The sequence below is a fragment of the Polistes dominula genome, unplaced genomic scaffold, assembly GCF_049000335.1.
Source record: "Polistes dominula isolate Pdom_NZ unplaced genomic scaffold, Pdom_raw_medaka contig_11, whole genome shotgun sequence".
NCBI classification, from domain to species: Eukaryota; Metazoa; Arthropoda; class Insecta; order Hymenoptera; family Vespidae; genus Polistes; species Polistes dominula.
Genome location: NW_028301154.1, coordinates 2138219 through 2165788, shown reverse-complemented (window position 1 = coordinate 2165788; position 27570 = coordinate 2138219). Strand labels below are relative to the sequence as shown.

General features: G+C 28.2%; 4 protein-coding genes across 10 annotated transcripts; 2 read left to right on the top strand and 2 right to left on the bottom strand.

Annotated features, from left to right (window-relative positions):
* Positions 1-509: 509 nt before the first annotated feature.
* Positions 510-8515, bottom strand: Ubr1 (Ubr1 ubiquitin ligase). Its single transcript, XM_015333513.2, has 2 exons — positions 8198-8515; positions 510-7364 (listed from the first exon to the last, which is right to left on the bottom strand). The coding sequence occupies exon 2, from the start codon at positions 7329-7331 to the stop codon at positions 1911-1913; it is 5421 nt and encodes a 1806-aa protein (XP_015188999.1). The 5' UTR covers positions 7332-7364; positions 8198-8515; the 3' UTR covers positions 510-1910.
* A 401-nt stretch (positions 8516-8916) lies between these two features.
* On the top strand, positions 8917-17905 carry Taf3 (TBP-associated factor 3). Of its 4 annotated transcripts, XM_015333512.2 has the most exons (11): positions 8917-9376; positions 9612-9785; positions 9940-10182; positions 10283-11448; positions 11539-12141; positions 12276-12455; positions 12561-12661; positions 12749-12861; positions 15222-15316; positions 16071-16171; positions 16251-17905. In XM_015333512.2, exons 2-11 carry the CDS (start codon positions 9620-9622, stop codon positions 16384-16386), a joined length of 2904 nt encoding a protein of 967 aa, XP_015188998.1. In that variant the 5' UTR covers positions 8917-9376; positions 9612-9619; the 3' UTR covers positions 16387-17905. The 4 variants fall into 4 exon arrangements, with proteins under 4 accessions (XP_015188998.1, XP_015188996.1, XP_089034775.1 ...); XM_015333510.2 differs by lacking the exon at positions 15222-15316 and having other exon boundaries at positions 8919-9376; positions 12749-13088; XM_089178649.1 differs by lacking the exon at positions 15222-15316 and having other exon boundaries at positions 8920-9376; positions 11539-11949; positions 12749-13088.
* A 726-nt stretch (positions 17906-18631) lies between these two features.
* Positions 18632-20912, bottom strand: Not11 (CCR4-NOT transcription complex subunit 11). Its single transcript, XM_015333509.2, has one exon. It carries the CDS (start codon positions 20605-20607, stop codon positions 19240-19242), a length of 1368 nt encoding a protein of 455 aa, XP_015188995.1. The 5' UTR covers positions 20608-20912; the 3' UTR covers positions 18632-19239.
* A 124-nt stretch (positions 20913-21036) lies between these two features.
* Positions 21037-27156, top strand: LOC107073074 (serine/threonine-protein kinase VRK1). Of its 4 annotated transcripts, none has more exons than XM_015333506.2 (10): positions 21037-21533; positions 21841-22133; positions 22591-22716; positions 22829-23025; positions 23137-23380; positions 23664-23864; positions 23973-24196; positions 24350-24609; positions 24731-24897; positions 25633-27156. In XM_015333506.2, exons 2-10 carry the CDS (start codon positions 21941-21943, stop codon positions 25713-25715), a joined length of 1695 nt encoding a protein of 564 aa, XP_015188992.2. In that variant the 5' UTR covers positions 21037-21533; positions 21841-21940; the 3' UTR covers positions 25716-27156. The 4 variants fall into 4 exon arrangements, with proteins under 4 accessions (XP_015188992.2, XP_015188991.2, XP_089034776.1 ...); XM_015333505.2 differs by having other exon boundaries at positions 21038-21533; positions 24728-24897; XM_089178650.1 differs by having other exon boundaries at positions 21039-21229; positions 21969-22133; positions 24728-24897.
* Positions 27157-27570: the final 414 nt, after the last annotated feature.

Genomic DNA, 27570 nt, shown 5'->3' with positions numbered 1-27570 from the left:
TAAAATTAAAAAATTTCTTCGCAATTATTTCTTTTCTAATGGATCGATAACGTCAATTAGTAGGAAGAGGGAATAACGAGGAGACTTTGTTGGCCTTATCTATGTATGCATATTTTACGTATATATATATATAAGAATGAAATTACTAAATATATACAGAATGCCCTGTAACTGGTGATATAAACAAGTAGAGGGAGATCCTACGTGAAAAACTAAAAGTTGAAAATATAAAATCAAATTTATCCATATAAACCATTTTTAGGGGTGAAAAAATAATTGATCAAGTATGCGTGCGCTCGATTCAATTTCAATTCGATGGATTTCACTATCTTATTCTCGAATATTTCAAACATATGTTTTTTTTTTCTTTTTTTCTTTTACGAACAAATTATATTTTACATTTGTATGTAAAATCACCCCCCCCCTACTCGCTTGTATTTATAATTTAATTTTATTATTAATTACAGTACATCCTGTATATAATAAGAATAGAAAGACATAAGCACTGATAACAAGATGTAAATCAATATATTATCCTGTATTCTACAAATAAATTATAACACCACAAAATGTACTTAAAAGAATGATTTACGAAATAATAAAATCAACATTTTCTTTTCTTTTTCGTTATTTTTCTTATTATTGTTTTTTTTCTTCTTCTTCGTTATCTTTCCGCGTAAAGAACTTTTTTAATAAACATTTAATATTTGTATAATATATTTATATAAGAACTACATGTTTCTTCACTCGAATTGACGGATAACACGTCATATATTTACATGATTGTTGTTTTTTTTTTTTTTTTATCGTTACATTTGGTACACACATGTATACGCATAATATCCAAACTTTAACTGTGTGCAGCAAGAGAAGTTCTATTAATATAATGATAAAAATATTATATTAAAATAAATAACGAACATCTTAGAACAATGATAATAACATTGGTTAAATGTATAAAGAAGATATATATATATATATATTAGTAAATTACTAATCCTAGGTATACCGTATATCTCTCAATTACCAAGACGACTAACAATGAAAAAGACGGGGATTATGTCACATTATTTATTTTCATCACTCTCTACCAAATATTTAAATGTTTATAATTATTAACGATCTTTATTTTTATCTAGTCATCTATTGATGTAATTATCCGCTTCTTTTCTTCAATAATTTAAGCAACATAATAGTAAGAGTAATATCTGAAAATCGTAACAATCCATATTACGAGTTTATCTGTTAAACGCAATAAACTATTTATACAAGAAAAAACCGTGGAAGTAATTTCGTACAATAGACCTTTACCAAATAATAATCATTTTTTCGTCTATGAGAAAAATTGGTTTACATATTTCACAATGTTTTTTTTTCTCTTAGATTATTAGAACTTTATATATATATATATATATATATATATATATATATATATATATATATATATATAATAATGAGGGTGGTCATGATAAATTGTATAATGGTACAAGCAAAACTAACTAATTGCTACAAGCAACAAAATTCAATACAATATTTTGTTAATTATTATGAATAATGTTGTATTTTAATTTACATTGTAGTAATAATAATAATAATAATAATAGTAATAATAATAATAATAATAATAATAATAATAATTGTAATATAAATTCCGTAAACTCTGAAATAAGTTGAAACGCTGCCGCAAAAGGGAGATAACATCCAATTGTCTTAAATATACAAAATTATCTATATGATGTTCTTAGAATAAATAATTTGTTGTTATTAGTGTCATGCAGTGAATCAAGCACATGATCAACAAAGATAACACTAACTGCTACATTCACTTATATCTAAGTGTAAATTTAGTGTGTTTTTTTATTTAGATGTTAACGTTCCAAACTAAATTCCATAAGACAAGCTTAAAACGGTTATAGATGTTGCCATTGCATCGTCATAACGTTGTTTGAAGATTCAATGCCTCTTGTTACAGCTTCGTGTAATCCATGTCCAAGCCACATCTGATTTAAATCTTTATATTTTTCTTTGCATAGCCGAAGCGGATTTCCCCTTCTTAAACCTTGATCCGTTTCTCCATATTCGTCGAAATAAGGGGGACAAACGAATGATCCTCGATTTGGACTTCTCAAAAATAATATCTCGCATTCGCGTACTCGTAGGAACATTCCAACTCCGGCACCGCATTTGGTCGCATGATAAGTACATGCACCTACCATAGATTTATTCAATTCTGTCTGACAACAATAGCTTTGGGAACATAACATTTCTCCGCAAACCAGGCACATGGTAGGATTCCTCGAGTCCTCTCGATCACTGTTAGGACAAGTAAATAATGATATTGTATTTATCAATTCACTATAATCCTCGGGAAGTTCTACCAATTTATTAACTCTCAATGGTTCTTTTATAATCGCGACTTCGCTTCTACCAGCAAGATAAGTTTCAACAGTTGGATGACTTTTCCACACTTTTGCCAATCGCGTGACATTTTTTATGTTGGGAGTTAACAATTCGTTACATGTTATTGGTAATCCAAGATATGCACATATATTTTCATACGTATCGCCGCCTACTTTAGTTAATTCCTCTGGTGCTGGAACATCTGAGACAAAGTGATAATACAGTGCGTAACATCTTAAAAATGGTAAGCAACCTTCCTTGATACGTCTCCATAATTCACAGGCAGTTTCATTCATGATGTTCATTCCAAGAGTTTCAGCTAATAATACGATTGAATCACAACTCTTACAATCTTCTTCTGTTACTTCGCTATCTACTTCCATACTCTCATTAAAATCAGTTGTTAGTATAATTTTGACTATTAAGGCTAAGAATACAAGTGTCAACGCGTGCAATTCAAATATACCTCCTGTTATTATCTGAGGTGGATTATTGCCTTTTGTTCTAAACAAAGATGGAAGAGAATTAATCAACGGGATCAAAATACCTAAAGGATCCCAATCAAAGATACATGGACCATCATGATGATTTTCCAATAGTATCGATAAAAGAGGAAGTGCATAATTGCGGATAATTTGTTTTCCTGACCATGCTGGGCTTCCGCAAGGTCCTTTTGGAATTGTTGCTCCTAAAATGGCCGAAATTCTAGTAAGGCCTTCCAAGCAATCTCTTTGTCTAGAAGGTAAAGCACCTAACAAAGGTTTATCCGTATCACGAATAAGAAATTCAATAGCATGAATAGTGTATGCTGTTGATTTCCAAGCCAACAAGGGTACTCTATAGTCCGATTCATGTGGCTCAGCAGCGAGACCTTTTGTATATGTCGTTTGTGCAAATAGATCTATCATCGTTACAAGATAATCCGAGAGACATGGACCAGGTTGCGAATAAGTAGATTCAAATATAGTACCAACAGTACCAAGTAATTGATGAAATGCTTTGATAGGACACGAAAGTGTCGTTTGTTCTACAGAATTATTCTTGGCATTATATATTCCAATAACAGGAACTTCTTCACTATTTGAGCTTGTACAATATAAACAAGCAGGATCATGAAGCTCCTCGTAAGGCTCTTTTTTTACATAGCTTCCAAAAAGTTTGCAATCTAACGTTATTATCATAGCTTCTAGCCACATCTCAAAAGTCAAATTAGATTGATTTTGAGGACGAGATTGCAATACGCCTAAAGGTGGTATTAATGGCATAACAGTATTACTCAAACCTTCGCAAAGTGGACAAAGATACTCGTGTTTTTCAACGTCAAAACTTGCTGGTTGTCGTAATCGATATGGACGTCTATTTTCTTTAGCAAGTACATTGTCAAAATATTCTTGCCAACAATATGCGTGCATTACGTGACCGCATGTGCTGGTATGCGGCGATGCGCCTAATTTACTTGACAGATATAGTGGATTAGGTTCTACTGTATCTCTTCTATTCTGACATAATACAGTTGATTGTTGAACAAAAGCAGCGTATACCATCGCTGGACCGGTTGCCGTTACAGCTTGATCTTCTTGGCATAAAATGCATGTATAGGTTTTTTCTTCTGTTAAATTACTACTATTCGCTTGATTATTTCCACCAGCAACTTCTGAACTTTCGGAACATTCTGATAAATCCATAGCTGATCCTTGTTCACCCTTATTCCCATCTGATGTTGCATTTTCAAATAGCTTAGCATTATTTTTCATAAAAAGCTTTTGCATTGCTGCCATTTGTGTCATTATTTTGGCACGTTTTATAGCTGCCATCTTCATTCTCCATTCTTTACCATTTTTTTCATTAGACTCTGCATCACTATTGACATTTTCTGTGCTAGTTACTGTAGTAGAAGCAGATTCTGCCATGCTGGAACCAGTCACTTCTCTATATTTGTTAAGAACCCAAGTGAGTAAATCTTTATGTGCCTCTATACGTGGACTATTTTGTAAATCTTCAAGTAATTTATAAATGTTCCATTTAACAGCTCTTTCTGTGAACACAAGAAAAGGATAATAACCCGATTCCTGTTCTTGAAGCGCATATCCTATAAGGTGAAGTACTTTGTGGACTTGCGATTCGGAAAAACTTCTAGCTATAAATGTTAGAGCACGTTGTAATACAGTCTGCATAATATGAAGCATTACGTCACATTGCAATAAATTTGCAACTAAACTAAATTTCTCCGTTAATTTAGGGAGTTTTGGTGGTGGACAACATTCTAATTCGCCAAGATCTTTCCTCCGTTTTCTTTGGGCTTCTTCAGATCTACTAAATTCTTCCTTTGTGTAGTGATAAAAGAACACATTGTATTCCGAATATAAATGAGGTTTCAATAATTCGTATACTCCTTTGCCAGCAGATGTATTTGGAGATTTCTTAAAATCTGCTACATCGTTAATAACTCTTTCCATGCCCGTTTCAAGATGAGCATCATCCGGTAAAGTCTTATTTAATTCAGAATGAGAAAGAGGTTTTATACATAATTGTTGTATTATTTCTTTTTTTAAACGATCATCAGCAGTAACTTGTCCAACTCCAGGTACATATCTCTCTCCTATAATGATTATAAGCAAATTAAGAAATTCCTCAACTAAATTAATTGTTTGTCTGATGCTATCTTCTTCTGGATTTTTTAATGCATTTATTTCAAAATTTGGATCTGCCCAATTAAGAAGATTATATTTGTTCAAAATATGAATAAGAAATTCATTGCTCTCAATAAGAGACGCCCCGACTTGTAATAAAATAATATCTCTATCTAACATCTCGCTGCGACACTTAACATTGTGATAAAAATACAATTGATTCAACAACGAATATCCATTTCTTCTCCACATTCCGGCATGTACTTGTGATATCATAGCTTGTGCTGTTAATACAGGTTCGATAATTTGTTCAGGTGTTGGTCTTGGTTCATTTATAAATTCAGGAGATTGAAAATCCAAATTGTGCTCTTCGAGATAAAGAAACAATCCTGCTAAAAATCTTGACAATGGAAGATGTATAGATACTGGTTCAGAAGAAACATCGTATTGCAAACATGTAGCACTGTGATCTGCCAGCTCTCTTACTTGAGTTACTGCAGATTCAATACTTGGTTGTTCAGCGAGTTTTTTCAATGTTGCTCTAAAAGCTTTAATTAAAACAATTTTATCAGAGCCACACCATTCAAGAGCTAAACTAATAACTGGTGCAAGTTTAATATGCAAATTAAATGCAGATTCCCATTCGGGCTCATATTCCATATGTTGTCCAACTTGTCTTAATACTGAATCCATACATTGCATACTGCTAAATAATTTTAACAATAATGAAATTCCTTGCAAAAATCCTCGTCTTAATTCGTCAGTCCAAACGTCCGGTTTGGCGCTGAGTAAATATCTTAAATCGTAAAGTATATATTGAGCTCTTTTAAATGTTGTATTCGGTGTGTTTCTTTCAAATTCTAATTTACCCGCGGCATTGCACCTACGTGAACTTTCTGAAATGAATGTATTCAACAAAATAAATAATACATCGTTATGCGCTATAAGATGATGAGCTAAAGTGGGAACCGTAAATAATTGTACGGACAAAGAAACTATTGAAAAAGAATGATCGTGATCATCTCTAATGAAATCTTTCATGACCGAACCATAATTATAAGTGAATACAATAGCCAAAGCTTTTTTACTCTCATACTCCATAAGCATTCCAGATATAAACAATCTGTGCCAAGCTGTTCTAGCAGATTTCCATAGTTGCGAATCTCTCATAAGTATACCTTCGACAATTGATATCTCTGGTAATTTAGTGTTAAGAGCGACATTGCTAAAAAGTATTCTAAAACCTTCACATACACTTATAAATTGTTGTAACCAATTCAACAATTTCATAGCAAAGGTTTGATGAGCAATAACGTGAGCATGAACAACAAGAACTTTTAAAGGCCGAGTGCTGTTTCTCGACGTAAATCTTTCTATTTCACCTCTCAGCTCCTTGCAATGTTGAAATCTTGAACACTTAACAACTGATCTACCTTCTCTATCGACATTCGTCACATATTCGACAGCATCCCTTTGAGAACACTTCAAGACACGTGTTAATGTATTTATAACTTGTTCAAAAGTATGTGTCTCGTCATTGAAAAGGACTGTGCAATAAGTATCCGTAGTGGATAATGTGAATATAGGATCTTCGTCGGTTTCTTTAAAGCATAAATCTGATGGTAATCCTGGTGAATGTTCTAACGTTAATAATTCATAGCAATATTTCAGTACGGCTTCAAAAGTAACGACTGCTCTTTCTGCAATATCGCCGGGCAGTTTATTACCGCAAGCTTCTTTCGATTGAGTTCCCACTAAGTGTATCTTACAAAATGGTTCATTTTTCCATGCTTCCGTATCACCACAATCACAGCAACCTCCACCATTCGAAGTTCCCATTTTATATTTATGATTACGATGAGCAGACTGTTTGAAACAGTCAACGCACAAAACACATGTAGAATCCATACCACATTCTCTGCAACTGTATGTCGGTTCACCCATTTTAAATACTTTACCACATATGGACGGAGGGTTATCCATTTGACTGAGTTGTTTCAATACAACTTGCGGATCATCGTTGCAAATGAATTCTTCTAACGTATTGTAAAGTACTTTTTGTGCTTTCTCTTCGTCAAAACTCCAATCCAAACAATTGCCATTAGGTTCAGGACTGTAAATCTTAGGAACCCAAATTCTCCAATGTTCTTTAAAGTGAGTTAGCGAAAGTACACCTTTATTCATTTTTTCCATCCATACTTTAACGCATGATTTAACCATTTTGGGAAAGACAGGCAACTCTGATAACTCTATCGTTTCCATATTCTGATCGGAATGACTTTGAATATTATCCCCACTCATCTTGCATACTTTATGTTACCAGGAGGAAGAATACTGAAACATTTAAATATTCATTATTTTATTTAGCCAAATATAATCTTGGCGTAAGTTTATAAATTATGTAATACGCCTAATACATATATCTCCTGCATTGAAACGACGAAGAATAATATTATAAATAATTAATTTTACAACACACACACACACAAAAAAAGAGACATCTTATATCCTATTATTAATCAAAATTTCACGTAAGATAATATACTAAAATCAAATCAATTATTTATGTATACATACATATATGTATATCGCACATCAATCACGTGTTTATTTATACACACGTGTATGTTTATATTCCATATCATTCCATTTCGTTTATAATCATTCAATCAGTTACTTTAATAAAAAACGTTTATAAATCCTTAACAAAAGCTCCCCTATACACGAAATCGTAATTATCAGCTGATAAAAAGAAACTTATCTCACGTTGCATTGATATTTTCTTTGTTTTACCAGATATTTCTCGTAACACTTAATTCCTATTTGTTTTTAAATAAAAAGCTTGTTTATATAAATTAGGCCAATGAGATGGTAAAAAAAAAGGGAGAGGGAAGAGGAAAAGGAAGGAAATTCAGGGGAAATATGCTTACATATAATAACCTACGCATTACTTTCAAAGTAGAAGCGTAATTGTTTAAATTAAATATTACAAGATGTTAAACTATATCAAAATAGGCATTTACCAATTGTTCAATAGATAGATGAATAACATTATAAACACATATATATATATATATATATCTGAGTATATTTCAGCATCGTCTGTAGTACCACGTGATTTTTGCTAAACCAAACTATTTATAACTTTATTCTTCAACAATACTCACTATTATGACGTCCAAGCCAAGGTTAATAAAAGATATCAAAGATTAGTGTTCTTTGTCTCGCGAAATAATCTCAATTTTCGCGAATCCTTTCGATGTTATGGCATTACAATCTGATCTCTTTTTTATAAACGCATACGCATGTGGCACACATTTTCCTCTTCGCCCTAATTTATAGATTATCACGCTTTGACATTTCACTGAAATATGATTAAGTTATATATTTTTGCACAGCTGGTTTTAACAACGTACAAAATGGCTTGTGAACTTTAAAGACTGAGATCACTTCTATATAAGATACGTTTTCAACTAATCTTTCTCAATCTTTTTATTTAGTATATATAGATTCTTAAATCATGAACTACGAAACATAAAGAGAGATCATTTCTAAATCAATTTCGAAACGCTTGCAACGCCAAAAGTAAGGTTAATAATTCATTACTAAAAGATTTATATTAATATTTCCAATTATAAACATTTACAAAAATAACAACAACAAAAACAATATTCATTCAATTACATTTCATTTTTTGTTTCTTTTTTTTTTTTTACGAAATTCAAAATGGCCACCTACGTGAATGGAAAGTATTCTTCATTCTCGGCCAATGGGAACGCAGGGATATTCGAGCGACTGACGAGGATCGAAGTTTAGTTCCTTTTTTTCTCTCTCTCTCTCTCTCTCTTTTTATATCTTCTTTTTCTTTTCTTCTTTTTTTTTTTTTTTTTTTTAATTCAATTGATATTCCCTCACAATGCGTCAAACGAGAGGAAAAGAATGTTAGTGTTAATTAATATAATAGATTTACGAAAGAAAGATGAAATTCTTTCAAAATTTAATCGTACGAAATGTACTTTGATCTCCTTTAAGTTTACTTTGACGAATTTCCATTATCAGTGGACTCTATACGCTCACCGTGGAATGTCTTGAGCATGGACAAGGAAGAAGGGGAAAAAAATGGCGTGGACGCCTCGCAGTCTCTCTACTGTTTATGGTGTTACACTTTTAGGAAGTGTTGTGATCCTTTTAATGACGAATAATGATTAATTTCATTTAAGTCATTATCCCTATTTGTTTTATTTCTGATTAAGACGTTAACGTTAGAAATGTGATTATTTCAAATTGCTTCTAAAATATCAACAAGAATAAGTTCATTTATCAAGGTGTTTCTGTTTCGAACAAGGGTAAATCATCATTATTATAGTCGAGATAACATATAATTTCAAATATTTTCATATTATCCAAATCAAATACATCTAAGATTATTTCTTTTTTTTTATTTTTTATTATCTTCCATCGTATAACCTATATAGGAGCGCGCGCGCGCGCCTATACCATTTTAATTTCTTAAGTATTCCTTAATTTCGTCTTGTTCATATATATATATATATTATTTATTTGTTATCTTTATATTTTCAGCTGTGAAAATGTCTACTGATTACAGTAGATCCGTTTTAAGGATGGTTGTAGCACAAATCTGCCAAACCATCGGATGGCATTCAATTAATTCAACGCCGTTAGAATTTTTGGTAGATCTTATGGAAGAATATATCTTGCATTTATCAAAAGTTACCCACCAATATGCAGAAGTTTGTAAGTCATTTTTAACCTCAAATCATCTCATCTTTTTAATACAATTTGAATTTGTAATTTAATTGTTTGAGTCCTAGGAATCATTAAACTAAATGCGTTTCATTAATATGATACTTAATAATCTTTTGGATGTTTACATACATATTATTTTCAGTGGGAAGAACGGAACCTAATCTTGATGATTTAGGATTAGCTTTCAAACATATGAATATTGATATACAAGAATTAGCAGAATATGTTAAAAATGTAGATTCAGTTCCGTGTGTTATCAATGTACCAAAATTTCCTGTCAAACGTGAGAATCATTTAAATTTCTTAAAGCCTGGTAGTCGTGAAGTAGTTACTAGACCTGTACATATTCATGAACATTTACCGGCTATGTATCCAGATACTGAAGGTAATTATAATTCCTACTATTTGTTTTGAACTATAATATATTGTATTTAAACAAATATATAATAACAAAGTGTTTTAAATAAAAAAAATTGTAATTACAGATGAGTACATAACAGAGAAGCCTGAAAGTTTAACAAACGGTGTACAAGATTTATCATCTTCAAATGGAACATCGACACCGAGTTCAGTTGATGTTTCTCCTCATAGGACGTCTCCGCAAGTAGTTTTTAAACGACCAGGAGATCCTGTCTCTTTTGAAAGTCCTATAGCAAAACGTGCTAAGGTATTAGAGGAAGGTAGACCATTACGTGAGATACACAGTGTAATGATGACCACGTCTGGTTTTTTATCACCCGCGCGAGAAGGGAAACTTCCAGAAGCGAGAACACCGCATCAAACGTGCACAGATTCCCCTCAACCAAGTTCTTATCCTATGGTTCCACCTGAGTTGAAATGTGATAAAAAACCAAAGAAGATCATCAAGAAGATACCGGAGGATCGTAAACTTGACAAAGAAAATAAAAAGAAAAACAAAGCTAAGGAATTGTTTAAGCCGGATAAAATCGATGAGACTAAAATTAAAAAGTTAGCTGGTATGAAAGAGTTGGCTAAATTAAAACCGTTAAAGCCAGGCGGTGGTAAATCGCAAACTAACTTAGCAGGTCCTTCAAATAGACCACCTACTCCAAAGTTAGTACCAACTAAACCTACGGGTAGTCCTAAATTGCCTAAACCTATCCAAGTTAAGGCTAAATCGGAAAAAGTCATAGATTTAACGAGTAGTCCACCATTACCAGAAAGGAAAGATGATAACATTGATAAACTACCATCAGAACCTGATAAGCAAAAATTAAATATATTCAAAAAGATATCTAAACCTAGAGAAGACAAAGAAAAGGAAATACCAGAACAACACAAACATAAAGAGCTTGATTCGCGAGAGAGTTCACCTGGTTTAATCATTGATGAAAATCTTGAAAAGCATGCGCATAAAAATGACATTGAAGTTAAAAAGGAAGAGAAGAAAACACCACACACACCAGACGTTCACGTTCATCCAGAGAATGATTTGATTGATATACAGAGTCCATCTTCAGATGTATATATGTTTGATGATATGTCACCTCCTGGGACTCCTAGTACACCTAAAACTCCAGAACTCAATGTCCCTACTCCTATTGATCAGAAAAAGAAAAAGAAGGAGAAAAGTAATAAAAAGAAAGAATCCAAAATGAGAAGTCCTAAGCGTTGTGTTAGTCCCAAAAAGGTAATTTTAAATCTATCTATCAATATTTTTGTATGTATTTACAAGAGGAGAACAATTGACAAAATAATGAGTAACATTATTATATTTCAGACAAAGATTTCTAATGATACAGTTGAAGTAGATGTAATGGATAGACCAAAAACTCCACAAGCACCTGAACCACCGGTGCATAGAGAACCAGCTCTTCCACCAACATTACCGTTTCCATTTTTTCCAGCATTTCCATCCGCTCCTGGTTTAATACCTCCCCCAATAACACATCCAATATTTCCAAGGTTTCCGTTGCCTCCTTTGGGAAGAGGTGGACCAGGCCCACATCCAGCAATGCCGAATTTACCTTTACCACCTCGTTTTTTTAATCCAGCAATAAAGCCAGAAGATTTTTCATTATCAAAAATAAAACCCATGGAATGTGAAAAATCACCTAGGGAAATAATACCTCCTATGGTACCTATTATGAAATATGATTCGATAGAAAAGGAAAAGGCAGATAAAATTAAGGTGGTTAAACAAGATAAAGAAATAATCACTCATATTCCTGGAAATATAATTGCACCGCCCATTGTTTCTGCACCTGTTGCACCAAATGTACCACCACCCATTGCACCACCAGTACCTGTTGTGCCATTGTTACCTTCAAAGAAATCTAAAATTGATAAAGCAGATAAAGTTGATAAGGTAACAATTAAATTGGTGTGTATTGAAATAGTATAGAAATTGTAGAATATCATTCTACTATTCCTATCTTCATTATTTTTTAATTTCAAATAATATATTTTAATCTTATAATCATATTTTAGAAATGATACATATTATTTAATTTTCAGAAATCAAAAGAGCATAAAAAAGAAAAGAAAGAGAAATTGAAGAAAAAGAAAGACAAAAAAGAGAAACATAAAGAAAAAGGAGAAAAGGTTAAAGAGAAAAAAGAGAAAACTGATAAAAAGGAAAAAGTAGACAAAATCAAAGAAAAGAAGGAGAAAAAAGAGAAACGAAAAGAGAAGGAAGTAAGAGAAATGCATTTAATATTATTACATTTTATATATATATATAGATTAGTGCAATAACTTAAAATTATCTTACTATAATATAAATTGTATTATTTTCAACAGAAAGAAGATAAAAGTGCAGAAGCTGTACCAAAAATTACATTAAAATTGGGACCTGCATCTCCAAGACCACCAACGCCAGACAGTATGCTAATGAAGAAGATGTAAGTTACAAAATAATATTCAATTGTCTACGTATATTATTTATTACAATAATACATGTGTAACATGTTTGAATTATTTAATTGTAGAACGATTAAGCCATTATTGAAAAAACCAGATGAGGATACGAAAAGAGAACCTAGTCCAGAATTGGCCAAAATATCAGCATTGGTAACAAGACCGCCGAAGCAAAAGTCAGCAAGTAAGAAAATAGAGGAGGGAACATTAGATGGCAGCCCTGCCCTTCCTACAGATTCTTCTTTCTCTCTCAATTTTTCTACTGTGCCACTTGCAACAGTTCCTCGAGCAAAGAAATCTTTGTTTAAAAACTTACCCCAAAGAGAGCCAACACCTCCGCCTCACTTTGATCCAACTCCTAAACTTCCAAGTCCTTTAATTACGCAACAGCAATCACCGCCATTTTACTACGTAAGTACGCTCATTATGATATTTGAATATCAATATTAAAAAAGAAAAAAAAAACAAGAAAAAGAAATGATATAATTTATATATAAACAATATTTAGTATGTGAGACATGATAAAAACACAAGAGTTTATTAATTAATTAAACATAAACAGAAGTCAAGATTTTCTTCAAAATTATGATTAAATTTAATACGAAGATTATTTTTATTTATTTTATTTCTCTAAAAATATTTGATAATTTTATTAATGAAAAAAAAAAGAAAAAAAAGAAAATGATATTCTATGTCTCCATACTTAATAATAAGTTAAATCATTACAAAATTTGATTTACGTGGAAAAATTAACCCAACCCATCAATATTATCTCAATCTTAAAATAAATTCCAAATTTCCTATATATTCCTCTTACTTTCTATATCACTCTCTCTCTCTTTCTCTTTCTCTTTCTCTTTCTCCTTTTCTATGCATTTATGACTTGTGGTGAAGGTATAATTTCTCATTTGGTCATGCTTTTGTCACACTATGGACATTGTTTCAAAATATAAACGTAGAATATATTATAGTCTTTTTCTCTATAGATTCTCATTACGTATTTTGTATGTATGTTGCTATTTTATGTGATTCTTCTTTCAAATTTATATTTTATTTATTTATTTCAACAAATATTTATATACTTTCACGTATACATTTTATTTTGGTAAAACTTTTGTTCAAGTTTTTTCACTTCTTTTTTTTTTTTTTCTGGTCTTATCTTCTTTTTTGTATAGTAGAGTACAACAAAAGTAATATAATCTTATGTCACGATTATTCTTTTTATTTATTTATTTATTTATTATTTTGATTTTCTAGTAAATTTAATGTTAGGTGTGTCTTGTGTACAATTGATTGCTATATTATTATTCATATTAACTCATTTCTATCTAATAGAAACAATTATTTATTAACAGAATAGACAGAATTTTAGGTAATAAGTCAAACATTCACCTAAATGGAAGGTATACAAAACTATTTTGAATCATTATTCAACATTCAATATCCTCTCATCTATATATCATCATATATTTCATTGCATCTACAATTTGATATCGAAACATTTAGCACAGTCTATACTTGTCTCTTCTTCTATTAGTCAAAAATAAAATAAATTCATATAAAAAAAAAAAAATAATAATAAGAGATATCTACAGTTCCTTCGTCTTATTAATGTTGACAATTTTTTTTTTATCGCGTTTATAACATATTTTCAATCACACGAATATGTAAGTTTACTTGTTAACTTCGATTAAACTAATTTCTCATTTTGTCTGTTTTTTTTGGATTTATAGTTACATTGTAACAAAATTATGCGTATTTATACATCTATGTATACAGAGTGTTTGTCATTTTTTCACAGTATAGTTGTTGAGAAAATTTCGATCACTCTTTGTGCTAAACATACATTTTTATAATAATTGAAATTCTTCTTATTTATATACAAATGCACACTTTCATAGCCAATAATATACATATATAGATAGGTACAACTTATTTATATTTTAGTGTAGCACTTTACATACAATTGTTCATACCTTACTTATATTCTACTTAGGGATGGTATGAGTATGTCTTTCAAATTTCTAACTTAGTTTGATCATTAGTTTCTGCAAATCTCACTGAATGCTTTCACACAATACTTTATATGCAGTATAATAATAGTATCTTTTGTAATACAATGTGCATGATTGTTATAACCCTCTCTTTCTTTACTTAAGAAAGGGCTGCCTTATAATGCATCGTATAGCAAATTATTTATGTTTTAGAAACAAGAGAGCAAATCGAAAGCTTTTCACAGAGTGTTTTAAATTTGTCATTTCATTTAAAAATAATATATAGCTAGCATGTATTAAATAGATTTATAATATAGTATGAAGAATAGAAAATGTATAAAACAATAAGAGCAAATTTACAGTAACAAAAATTATTACAATGTATAATAGGATATATATATATATATATATATATAACATATATAAGGAAATATTGATATTAATTAAATATAGTTAGCCAGTTGTTTTGCGTTGCATGCGGCTTGTATGATATTATATAAATTAGCATGAAAGACAGTTAGGAATATAACCGACGGTTTTAACAACACAGAGGTGAAAGCAGATGCGGTTTCTAATAAGGATGATGCTAAAGAAGACAAAGAAAATGGCAGTCTCTTGTTGGCTACAATAGCAACCACTACTGTGGTGAGTACATTCACTCACATTTTAAAACAGCTCTTGCAATGTTTGTTATGCACTAGAAGTATGATGTGCTCGATAATTTTTATATAAATAATATATTATATATATATATCATACATTATGATACACTGATATATTTCAAATAAGACAAGGAACACGTATAATATTACAGAAATATTATATTATCTAAATAATATAAGTTAGGTATAACAAAGAGAAAAGAACTTATTAAAGCATTTTTTTTTTTATGAAGAGAAATTACATTTAAACGAAAAAAAAAAAAAACAAAGAAAAATGAATAGTCATTGATTTTAGTAATTCTAACAAGGATAAAAACTGTTAACTGTTGTTAAGTAATTATATTATTACCTCTGATTTCTCATGCTATTTAAGTTATTAATAATTAAAAAGAAGAGACAAGTGATAAACCTGATTACATATCATCATCTATCATTTCATCCTTCATTTAAATCAACTGTTATCATCATATATATATATATGTATCTGAAGCACATTTTAACTAACAAATATAATTCTTTAGATAAAAAGATAATATATTGAATAATAAAAACAGTACACAATGAACACGACACTAATTCTATTCCATAAGAGAATGAATATCTTAAAACGTATAACTGGTCATTAAATGTTTTCATTATTTTTATATTGAACATTTATAATTGCATCTCCAAGAGATGGGTTGGGTTATCTTATGTTTATTTGAAGTTTCTTTACTGTCATGCAATGAGTTTTACAGGATCAAGGAGGTCGTCAAGTGTGGATATGTCCTGGTTGTAAACAGCAGGACGATGGATCACCCATGATTGGTTGTGATGATTGTGATGCATGGTATCATTGGTAAGTAATCGTATATAAAATATATATATATATATATATATATATACATCGCTTTAATACGTTCATACATACGTTGTAGGGTATGTGTGGGACTACAAGTGGAACCAGCTGCAAATGAAAATTGGTATTGTAGATCTTGCATTACCAAAAAACAGGAGCTTTATCATGATAAGAAAAAGAAGAAAAGGAAGAAAAAAGTGAAAACGGCAGCCTAGTATAAGCTAACCGGATCTTCCGTGAGGTCCGGTATGACTGTCGCAACTAGTACCAAAGTTAAATTGAAAGAGAATAAACTGAAAGGTTTAAAAAGTAAAAAAGTGTCTAAAACAGATGTAAAAATGCAAATGAAATCTCTTAAAGGTAAGCCCATAACGGCTAAAGGAAAAGGAACTAAAACTTTAATTAATAAAGCCAAGGCTATTAAGAAGAAAAATAAAAAAACAACAAAAGATGGTGCAATTCAATTAAACTGAAAATAATAATGAAATAGTAGAAATTTGTCCAAAAAAAAAATAATAGTTAACAAATGACATATTTATTATTAAAAAAAAAGATCAATTGAATATTTTCCTTTTTAAATTTCATTTTCATAATAACTCTTCGTAAGTACTTTTCTTTTTCTTATTTAGAATGATCAAATGTTATAATAGTTTTTATGATTTATCTATCTTCAATGTATTTACAATTATACAATAGAAATATTTGCAAAGTAATATATACAATATTGTTACTTATCATTTATAAAATTGTTTGTTAATGTATTTTGAATAAGAAAAGAAGTGTGCGCATATATATATATATGTATCAAATCTGAACACACATATAAAGCTTAGATAACTTATTTTATATTATTAGCTTTTTGTTATAATCTACACGCAAACATATATATGTTACCATGAAAGACTGAAATTGGAGAATGTCTAAATTCGCACTGTGAAATGTCTCAATATATTGGGTTTATTCTTATACATTGATATTTTGAACAAATACCAAGTAACCAATTACGATCTTTCATAGTAATACATATATATATATATTATATATATATATTTAAAAATGCATCAAATATTTTGTACAAAGTACGAAGAGTTTTCATGATATTACGATTGTTTATTAAATAGGCACTTACAAGGAATGGAATTTATTAAATTCTATTTCAGACTGGTTAATTAATATAAGAGTAAAATATGTAACATAAAATTTAAACACACGTGTAAAATAAAAGAGTCCAAGAATGGATATAGGAAAAATTGTTATATAAATAGAATAAATCAACAGAGAATAAATATTGATTGAAGAAATTATATATATATGGGGATCCATAATATGTGAAATGTTTCGATATTTTAGCTAATTTTATGATTTATGAAAGGATAATGAAAAATTCGCAGAATGAAGTGAATTATAAAATTGTTTGATGATATACGTAACAACATTATTTTTATGAACATTTCACATATTTTGAAAGAAAAAAAGAAAAAGAAAACAAAAAAAAAAGAATTGATATCATTAATGAAAAGGTATTTTAATTAAATATCCAAGTTATATTAACACTTCAATACAAAAGAAATAGTATATGTTGATTTGTTTGTAATTTTATATGACTGAGAAGATAAATAACAAAGCAAGGTATACATATATCTTTTCTTACCTACATTGCAGCAACGAATTTGCACAACCTTCTTCAAATCACATTAATTTATGAAAAAAGAAAACAAAACGAAATAAGAAAAATAAGTATTACATAATATTCTATGTAATGCCATCATCTCACTCAGTCAACTTTTATAATACTAACATAAGTCTAATGTGAACAAAAATAATAATAGAACATTGATAAAAAAAAAAAAAAAAAGAAAAAAAAGAAAACAATTATGCTAATGTGTATATAAAAATACAAATAAATAAGATTTATAAAAATGAGCTCGATGCAAAATGTAATTACCTCTGTAACACTTATTTAATCATTTGACTGTGAACAACAACAACAACAACAGCACCTATAGACGACTCCCAATGCAAAATTATTATTGTTAAGTTTTGTTTCTAAGTTTTCCATAGTCAAAGGATTAATACTACTGTTATTCATTTTTTGTTTTTTCTTTTATTTCCTTCATTATATGTAAGAAATAACATTGTAAATGTATACATACAATATGCATTTTTAGAAAAATAATCAATCTGATTACTTATATAAGTTTGTGATAATTATTTATCTTTATATACGTATATATATATACGATAAATATTGTATCTTAAATTAATATTATTATCTTTGTTGAAACAAAAGAAAAAAGAAAAGACCTTTAATGGTGTACTTTTCATGGTTACGAGTTTTAAAAAACATAATAGGTGTTTTTTTGAAAATTTATTTTATCATAAGTATATCATAAGTATCCTCAGTGTAAAAACATAAATTTCTCAATATGTTCAAAATATTATTGTACATTTTATGTATCTAAAAAAAAAAAAAAAAAATTGTCTAAAATAACAATTTAAGCTATACAATTAATTTAAATTATTACTTTAAGCCATATATACATATACATACCCACAAACACACATATACACACACACCGCGCAAGTAATATAAAGATATCTATTATTTAATAATATACAACTAAGACAAAATTACAAACAGTAATATAATTACTATTTGTCTCTAAGAAGAGTGTACACTTTGTTTTCATTGAACATGATTGATTGTTATATAATGGCACATATGTATTTTGTACATTATTCATTTTTGGGTGATAGAGAATAATATATGAAATAAACATCTAACTGATATGCTGCCACTAGAAAATAGAGCTATTTCTTCCTTTTTTTCTTTATTTAGGACATTTTGTTCACACGATTAAATAAAAATATATGAAATTTAATTAATGACAATACGATAGATAAGTATTGATTGCTCGAGGAAAGGAAGTATAATAAATATAATTGTATAGATTTGTGCTTTCTTTCTCTTGCTGTAAATTGAAATAATGTTGTGAATATGCTAACTCTTAAACATATCTCTGAAAAAACATGATTTATATACATAGTTCTTCAAAATAACATACTTCTTAACACATATCTATTTTGCTCTTTGCAGGAGGTGCATTTAATCCACCGATATCACCCGATTCAAGTTGTTTCAAAAGACGAAATAATGCAGCTGCTTCTCTAATACGACTAAATTCAATACAAAATGCTTGCACCTCGATGAATAACTCTTGAACATTAATGATTTTGTTTCTAATTAATGATTGAAGAAATACACAAACTAAACGTACTAAGCGATTTTGCATGTAACGATCCTTTATAGTCTCACAGGTGGATATACAATTGCTAATATATAAATGAACAAATTCAGTTGGCAAATCTACAGTAGTTGTCAATCTATTAACAACTTCCATAGAATGAAGAGACATTTCCATGTTTACCAGGACACTGAAGTATTCCGTTATTTGGCTAGATTGCATAAGTTTTAATAAAACTTCGATAGCAATTAATGGATTGTTTTCAACTAAATCTGGCAATTTTCCAGGCGTAAGTCCTATATGATAAACCAATTTAGGATCCCTATCTAATTCATTAACCAAATGTTGTTGTTGTTGCAGGGTCAAGACACTTTTAAAAGCTTTGCCCATTAATCTGCGTGCCTCTGCTCCGGCACAATAAGAAACGCACATACTGTTATCGTATTCGACAGTGAATTCAGAAGGATCGGTCATATTATACCATGTTAATTCATTAATAGAATGAAATATTGGCGGAGCCAACCTTAAAAATTCAGGACTATAACTTTGAGCGCACAATGGTGGGTCTCCGACAATAAGATTTTCTGCCATATTTCTCAATATCTTTTTATCCGTTGCAGTTATCTTAGAATGATCCATATCTGACAATATTATTGGATTGCCGCATTTGCTTATGGATGGAAGTTCAGAATGATATTCAGCAAGTTGCAACTGCAAGTTGGTTAAATCTATAGAAGGTATCGATGCCAAATAGAGATCGTCGACAACTAATTGACGTGGTGTCTTCTTCATCACTTCTTTCTGATTATATCCTAACAAATTAATAAGTAAATTTTTCTCACATTCAGAAAGTACAGGCATCTGTCCTGAGCAGTTATTTAACAAAACACCATTATTAGTATCTTCTTGAGGCTTTAACATTTGAACAAATACTGTAGCGAAAGGCGTAGAAGCTAATGGCTCTCCTTTGTACAAGTCGAATAACATTGTTAAGGCCATTATTCGTTGACCATGTTTTGATAACAAATCAACGTGCTGCAGTAAAAGAAGTAATGTCATTCCAACTTTAAAACGATCTTCCTTAGAAAATATTTGATGAAGCTGACTGCAAAGATTTTCTAGGCTAGTGTCAATATTTTCTTCATCAAGAATATCCAATAGTTTGGTTAGTTCCTTTGATGCCAATGCCATCGTCAATTCTTTTACACGACAAATTACAATAATAATAATAATAATTAATATTCCTTAATAATATACATTTGATCAGTGATTTCTCCAAAATCTTCAATATACTTATATTATATACTATATATACTTAGATGTTCCTATTAGTTATAAACAAAATTTCTCAATCTTCATTTTTACAATGCACTTTTTCAATTTACAGTTACAATGTCAACATTTACTTTTATGGAAATAACTTGGAAATCTTCTTAAAGTTGTTAATAAAATTACACTTGGAACCATGTTAGCAACAGCCATATTGAGTTTCCTTTAATTCCTACAGATGGCGTTTCAGTACAGCAACGGCCATATTGAGTTTCCTTTAATTCCTACAGATGGCGTTTCAGTACAGCAACGGCCATATTGAGTTTCTTCTCTATGTTATACTTTGTACTTTGGTTCATGAAATGGCAGTGCAGTGCATTATAAAGTTGAATGGCGTACATTAACGTTAAGCCGTTATAGTAAAAAGACAACAAAGTTTATATTTAATGGTTTAAATAATAATTAGTATAGTAACGAGAGAATCTCGTGTAAAATTTCATTTTTCTTGACGAAAATGAATGAAATATCATTGGCAAGATAAAGAGCAAGTGATATTATTTCTCATTTATTTTCAAACAATCTCAGTGAATCTCTTTTACTCACTCGAAGAAATCAACTTTCCATTTCGATATTTATATACATTAGTTTATATTTATATCATTAAAACGTGAAAAATAATATAATATCGATCGTTTGAAGAATTTTCTCAACTGCTTATTATATTGAAATATTATTCTCGCTTATATCTCAGTCAATCTTTTTATTAAATAGATAAAAAATAATTGATAGTGTTATGTTAGTTTACATTATCCAATACAAAATATATCGTTAATAAATAAGTAAACAATGTAAGTACGCATAGTTGAAATCTTTTACTATGAATTTAGTTACATTTAATAAATATAAAAGATATTTTATATATATATATATATATTTTGTAAAATCATTTTTACAGATTTAACGATCATCGATGATTTTAATTACATGTTTCACGAATAATATTATTTATATTTTCATTTATAAAAGGACTATTTTATTTATTTGTACATTTTATATACAAATTTTGTATATATATATATACATATATATATACATATATATATACACATATTTCATTAATTCGTTAATATGACGTTAGTTTTTTTATCCTTACAGTAAACATCTCTACATACAATTACATATTTGATAAATAGCTTTGTATATAATAAAAAAAAAAAAAAAAAAGAAAAAACAATCAAACAAATAAATAAATTGAATGTTAATCTCTCTCTGCAAACAAACAGTAAAAATGGCACCGGGTCGAGATGATCTGCCTAAAAGAATTGCAGCTCCAGGCTGCAGATTGCCAGCTAAATTACCGGCCGATGAAATTCTCACAGATGTTACACAGAACAAATGGAGACTTGGTACAAGTATTGGATATGGTGGATTTGGTGATATATATCTAGGTATGAAATTTATAATGAAACATTTGTAACCATTTAAAAATGTTATGCAAATACATACATACATACATTTGTTGATTGTTAATATAAATACAAATAATGCAATATTATTTTGTGTATGAATAATTTTGTAAAGTCTTATGTTAATTTCATTTAAGACAATAACAATTGTTTAATTTGTTAAACAATTTATTGATTCATTTCTATAAACTACTTTGAGACTATGAGTATTCAACATTCAAAGGGTTAATTAATTTCTTATGTTATAAGAACAAGACTAATGATTCACTTTACAAACCAAATATGAAAAACATTAGTCCTACTTGTGACAAATTTTACAGATCAAACAAATAAAGAAAATATGATACACAACTGTATGCGTTAAATTATAGTCCAATGTATTAAAATAACTTTGAAATTTGTATTAATTAATAAAAACATTGTATATATTTGTTTGTAGCTTCCAAAGATATAACTTCCCCAGTTGGAGACGATGCACAATACGTTATTAAAATTGAACCTCATAACAATGGACCTTTGTTTGTCGAAATGAACTTTTACATACGTGCATCAAGAAAACATATGAGTTAGTAGTAATTTGATATTGCTATTATTATTATAATAATATTTTAAATGTGAAAAAATATACATTATACACATTATTAAATAACATTTTATTTGAATCATTTGTTATATAGTTGAAAGTTGGTGTAAAACACAAAGAAAAAGAAGAATAGGTGTACCAACTTATGAAGGATCTGGTTCTCACATTTATAACGGACAACGTTATAGATTTTTAGTAATACCAAGATATGGGATAGATATTGGTAAATTGTTTATATCAAACAACAGAAAATTACCAAATAAACTTGTTAATAATTTAGCTGTACAAATGGTGAGGAGATAATATGTTATTATTATTATTATTTTTTTTTTTTTTTTGGTATTATATGAATGTAAATATCTCTGTATATCTGTCTTTATATTTTAATTAAACTTTATACAGCTGGACGCATTAGAATATATTCACAGTCATGGATATGCTCATGCAGATATTAAAGGACCTAATATTTTATTAGCACCTTATGACGATTCTGTAGTAAGAGAAAAATCGCAAGCATACTTGGTTGATTATGGATTAGCTTATCGCTTTAGGACAACAGCAGGAATCCATAAACCATTTGTCCATGATGAAAGAAGAGCACACGAAGGAACATTAGAATTTACATCACGTGATGCACATCATGGAAGTATGTATATATATATATATATTAATTAATATATATTATAATAATTATTATTTTTATTATATATTAATATTATATATATATTAATAAATATAATAATATAATTATTATAAATAATGTAAATATAAATTTAAATTTAATAAATATAAATATAGATTTATATTATGAATAAATATATTATAATAAAATACTTATATTATTTTATAATATATTTATAATTATATATATTTACTTACTACCGAAATTACTTTCTTGCTAACCCAATAATGTGTTAATCTATTTTCAGCACATTCGAGAAGAGGAGATCTTGAAACATTAGGATATAATTTAATACAATGGACGTGTGGTAAACTACCATGGGAGAAAGATAATAATGATTTATCTGTAACTATTAATCCAGAAGAAGTTCATGCCGAAAAGGAAGCTTTATTATCGAATTTACCTCTATTCATGGAGAAATGTTTCGCAAATAGAAAAAATTATCCACGTAAATAATTGGTTTTTTCTTTTATTCATTTTATTATTTCTATAATAATTATTCAAACATATTTTCATATGTATAATACATATATATATATTTTCTTTTAACAAACAGCTGCCCTAATGGAATATATGAAGTACATCACAGAATTAAGCTTTGAAAGCAAACCAAATTATTCATATTTAAGAAGTTTATTTCAATCTGGTACGAATCAAGAAAGATGTGTTCCTACATGTCTCTTCAACAACATTCAAGAATCTAATGAGAATACTTGTGCCACGTCGATTAAACGACCCTACTTAAGAGAACGTAAACCATGTAGACCAGTAAATGGCGAGGTAATTCAAATATATTAATAATATAAGACTATTATTATACTATTTAATTACTAATACGTACATTTCTTGATAGCCATATTTCTAATTATAATTATAAATAATATGTAATATATATGTTAATTGCATTGAATATTTCAACAATATTAATTTCAGATTCGGATAACTAGAAATACACAATCGAAAAGTCAACCAAAAAAATTCTGTTGGGAGGAAGTATTGGCATTTCATCCTGACAGATTAGCCAAAATTAATATACAAACACCACCGACTACTTTGACACCGCCACCATCACCACCGCCATCACCAATTTCATCACCAATTCCATCATTACCTACTTATGCGATGTTAGATGTTATACGTAAAATGAAAGAGAAACAATCAGGATCGTTTAAACATAAACCACGATCGATAGAGTAAGTATATAATTAATATTGTTTTATTTTTTGTCTAATTAGAAATCAATTTGATAATCATACTAATATATATATATATATGTATATATACTAACATACACACGTTTTTTTTTTAAAGTAGCAGTGATATAAGAACAAAGTGGATGACTCCAGCGATGGAAGAAGTTGTTGTACGCTTGAAAAAAAGATCAGCAGTATCTTTGGGTGTTTCGATTGAAGATTCACTTAGATCCAATATATCTGGTGATACACCACGTGTAACGCGTTCTCGAGTAGCAAAATTAAAACGTAAGTTAAATTAGTTCGAATGAAATGTAAGGTAAGTCACAGGAGGAGTATTCTTACTCTCTTTTCTGTGTTATTATATTTAAAATAATTAAAATAATCTCAATATTATGTATTTATCATAATTAAATATATTATTTATTATTAGGAGAATTATTATTAATTTCAATAGATTTTTATTTATTTATTTATTTATATAATTATTTATTATTTTTATATATATAAATATATATATATATTATTTTATTTATTATTATTATTGTAATTATTATTTATTATTATTATAATTATTATTTTTTATATATTATTTTATTTATTATTATTGCAATTATTATTTATTTTTATTATTATTATTATTATTATTTTTTTTATATATTATTTTATTTATTATTTTATTATATAATTTGTTCAATGTGTTTCTCCTAATACAATATATATATATATATATATATATTTTTAAATTGAAATTCCTTATTCATAAAGACATATTTTAGGTTTATTAAATTTTTCTGTGTAAAGAAATTTGGATTACTTTTGCATTACTAGTAGGAAATAAAAGAAATTATTTTAAATTGATCATTTGAAAGCTGATACGAATACTCCTGTGTGTAATAGTTTTGTTTGATTATTTATTAGACAAACTATATTGATAATAATAACTCATATTAATTGATAAGTTGATTTTATTAATATAAAAATATAATGTTTCTTTTTGTTTTTTTGTTTTGTTTATTCTAGGTTTAGGAACTAACGACAAATTTGATCAACCAAAAGAACGCAAGAAAAGAAGTAAATCTAAGAATATTGATGATACAAAGTAGTAAAACTGACTTTATCTCTTTTTTCAATATCTCAACGTCTATTGTTAACGAACAATGTATTTGCCTATCTCAGATTTTTTTTTTGTTTTTATCATGAGACATATACTTGAAGTATTATATTATTATTATTATTATTATTATGATTATTTTTTTCTTCTTCTCTATTTCTCATTTTTTTATATAGCTCTTAGATTTAAATAATAATGAATATATTCGACGTTCCTTATTAAAAAAAAAAAACAAAAAAAAAACAAAAAAAACAAACAAACAAACAAACAGGATTAAAGTAAAACATTTTACCTATTATTATTATTATTATTATTATTAATTATAATGTTATTGATAAAAAAAAAAGAAAAAAGAAAAAGAACAAAAAAAAACAAAAACAAGATACCAATGTATTATCGTGGAGACAAATTTCGTGTTGTGTTGTTAAATCAACAAATAAAAACAAAACTATATATATATATATATATATATATATAGTTTTAGTACATATAAGTAATCTTCTGTATTATCATATGTGACTCTTATTGAATTTAGAAATGATAATGTGTACAAAGGATTATGGTACTATTGTAAGACTGTTTTTTCTTTTTTCTTTTTAATAATTGTATTTCGCATTTCTTTTCGTTTCATTTCATTTCGTTTCATTTCGTTTATTTTTTTTTCATTTTACCTTATTTTAACTGTAATTTTTATTTTATTTTCGTTTAAATAAAATCGTGCAGTTAATGTACAATTTTATCCAAGTGCTTCTAGATTATAAAGTAGATGATAAAAATGATTTTAAAAATGATATTAATTGTATAACTTTATTAATTAGAATAATATATCTATATCTATATCTCTTTCTCTCTGTCTCTCTATCTATCTATCTATCTGTCAAAGCTAAAGAAAGAAAAAAAAAAAAAGAACAAAATCAAAGAAATTTATGTTTAATTTAAAAAAAAAAAAAAAGAAAAAAGAGGACTTTTAATTTTTTTTTTTTTTTTAAATACAATTCATCTAATTGAAAAACAACAAGAATCTTACTATTAGAAAACATAAAATTGAAAAGAATAAAATTTAATATAAATCTCGTAGAGTATATCGTACACGATTCTTCTATGTAAAAAAAAAAAAAAAAAAAAAAAAACAAAAGAAAGGAAAGGATAATAAAAAATGAAAGAAAGAAAATAATGATAATTTATTCCTTCGAAATAATGAATGAATAAATAAATAAATAAATAATGTGCTTTTGTCGATCTCAAAACGTAATTAATGAGAAATTTTGAAATAACATTGTGTATAAAACGTAATAAGTGTGTTTAAACAAAAAAAACAATAGAACAATGTCGATTCATTTCTAATGCACAAATTATGTATATCACGATTTAATCGAAAAGAAAAAGAAAAAGAAAGAAAAAATATAAGAGAACGATTCTCTATTTACTCGTAACTTTGATTATGCATTTGTTTATTGCGTTTAAAAGACGTACGAACGTTGTTTTTCTAATGTAAAGAAGAAATATGTTGTCATCTATTTATCGTGTTAAAACTAATCTAACATTCTACGTAAATTTAAATCGTAATCATTGATTATCGCTCTCTTAAAAGTGATAAACAATGAAATATTGAATGAACAAACAACCCGCATGACTATTTTTATCGATTAAATGCGAGATTAGAGAAAGAATATATTTACAATAAATAACAATTAAATTATTCAATAAACGAATAATATATATTAATTTATAATAAATAAATATGACAAATAATTATTAATATTTTATTATATATATATATATAATATTATATATATATAATAAAATATTAATAATTAATATATTTAACAATTATTATAATATAATAA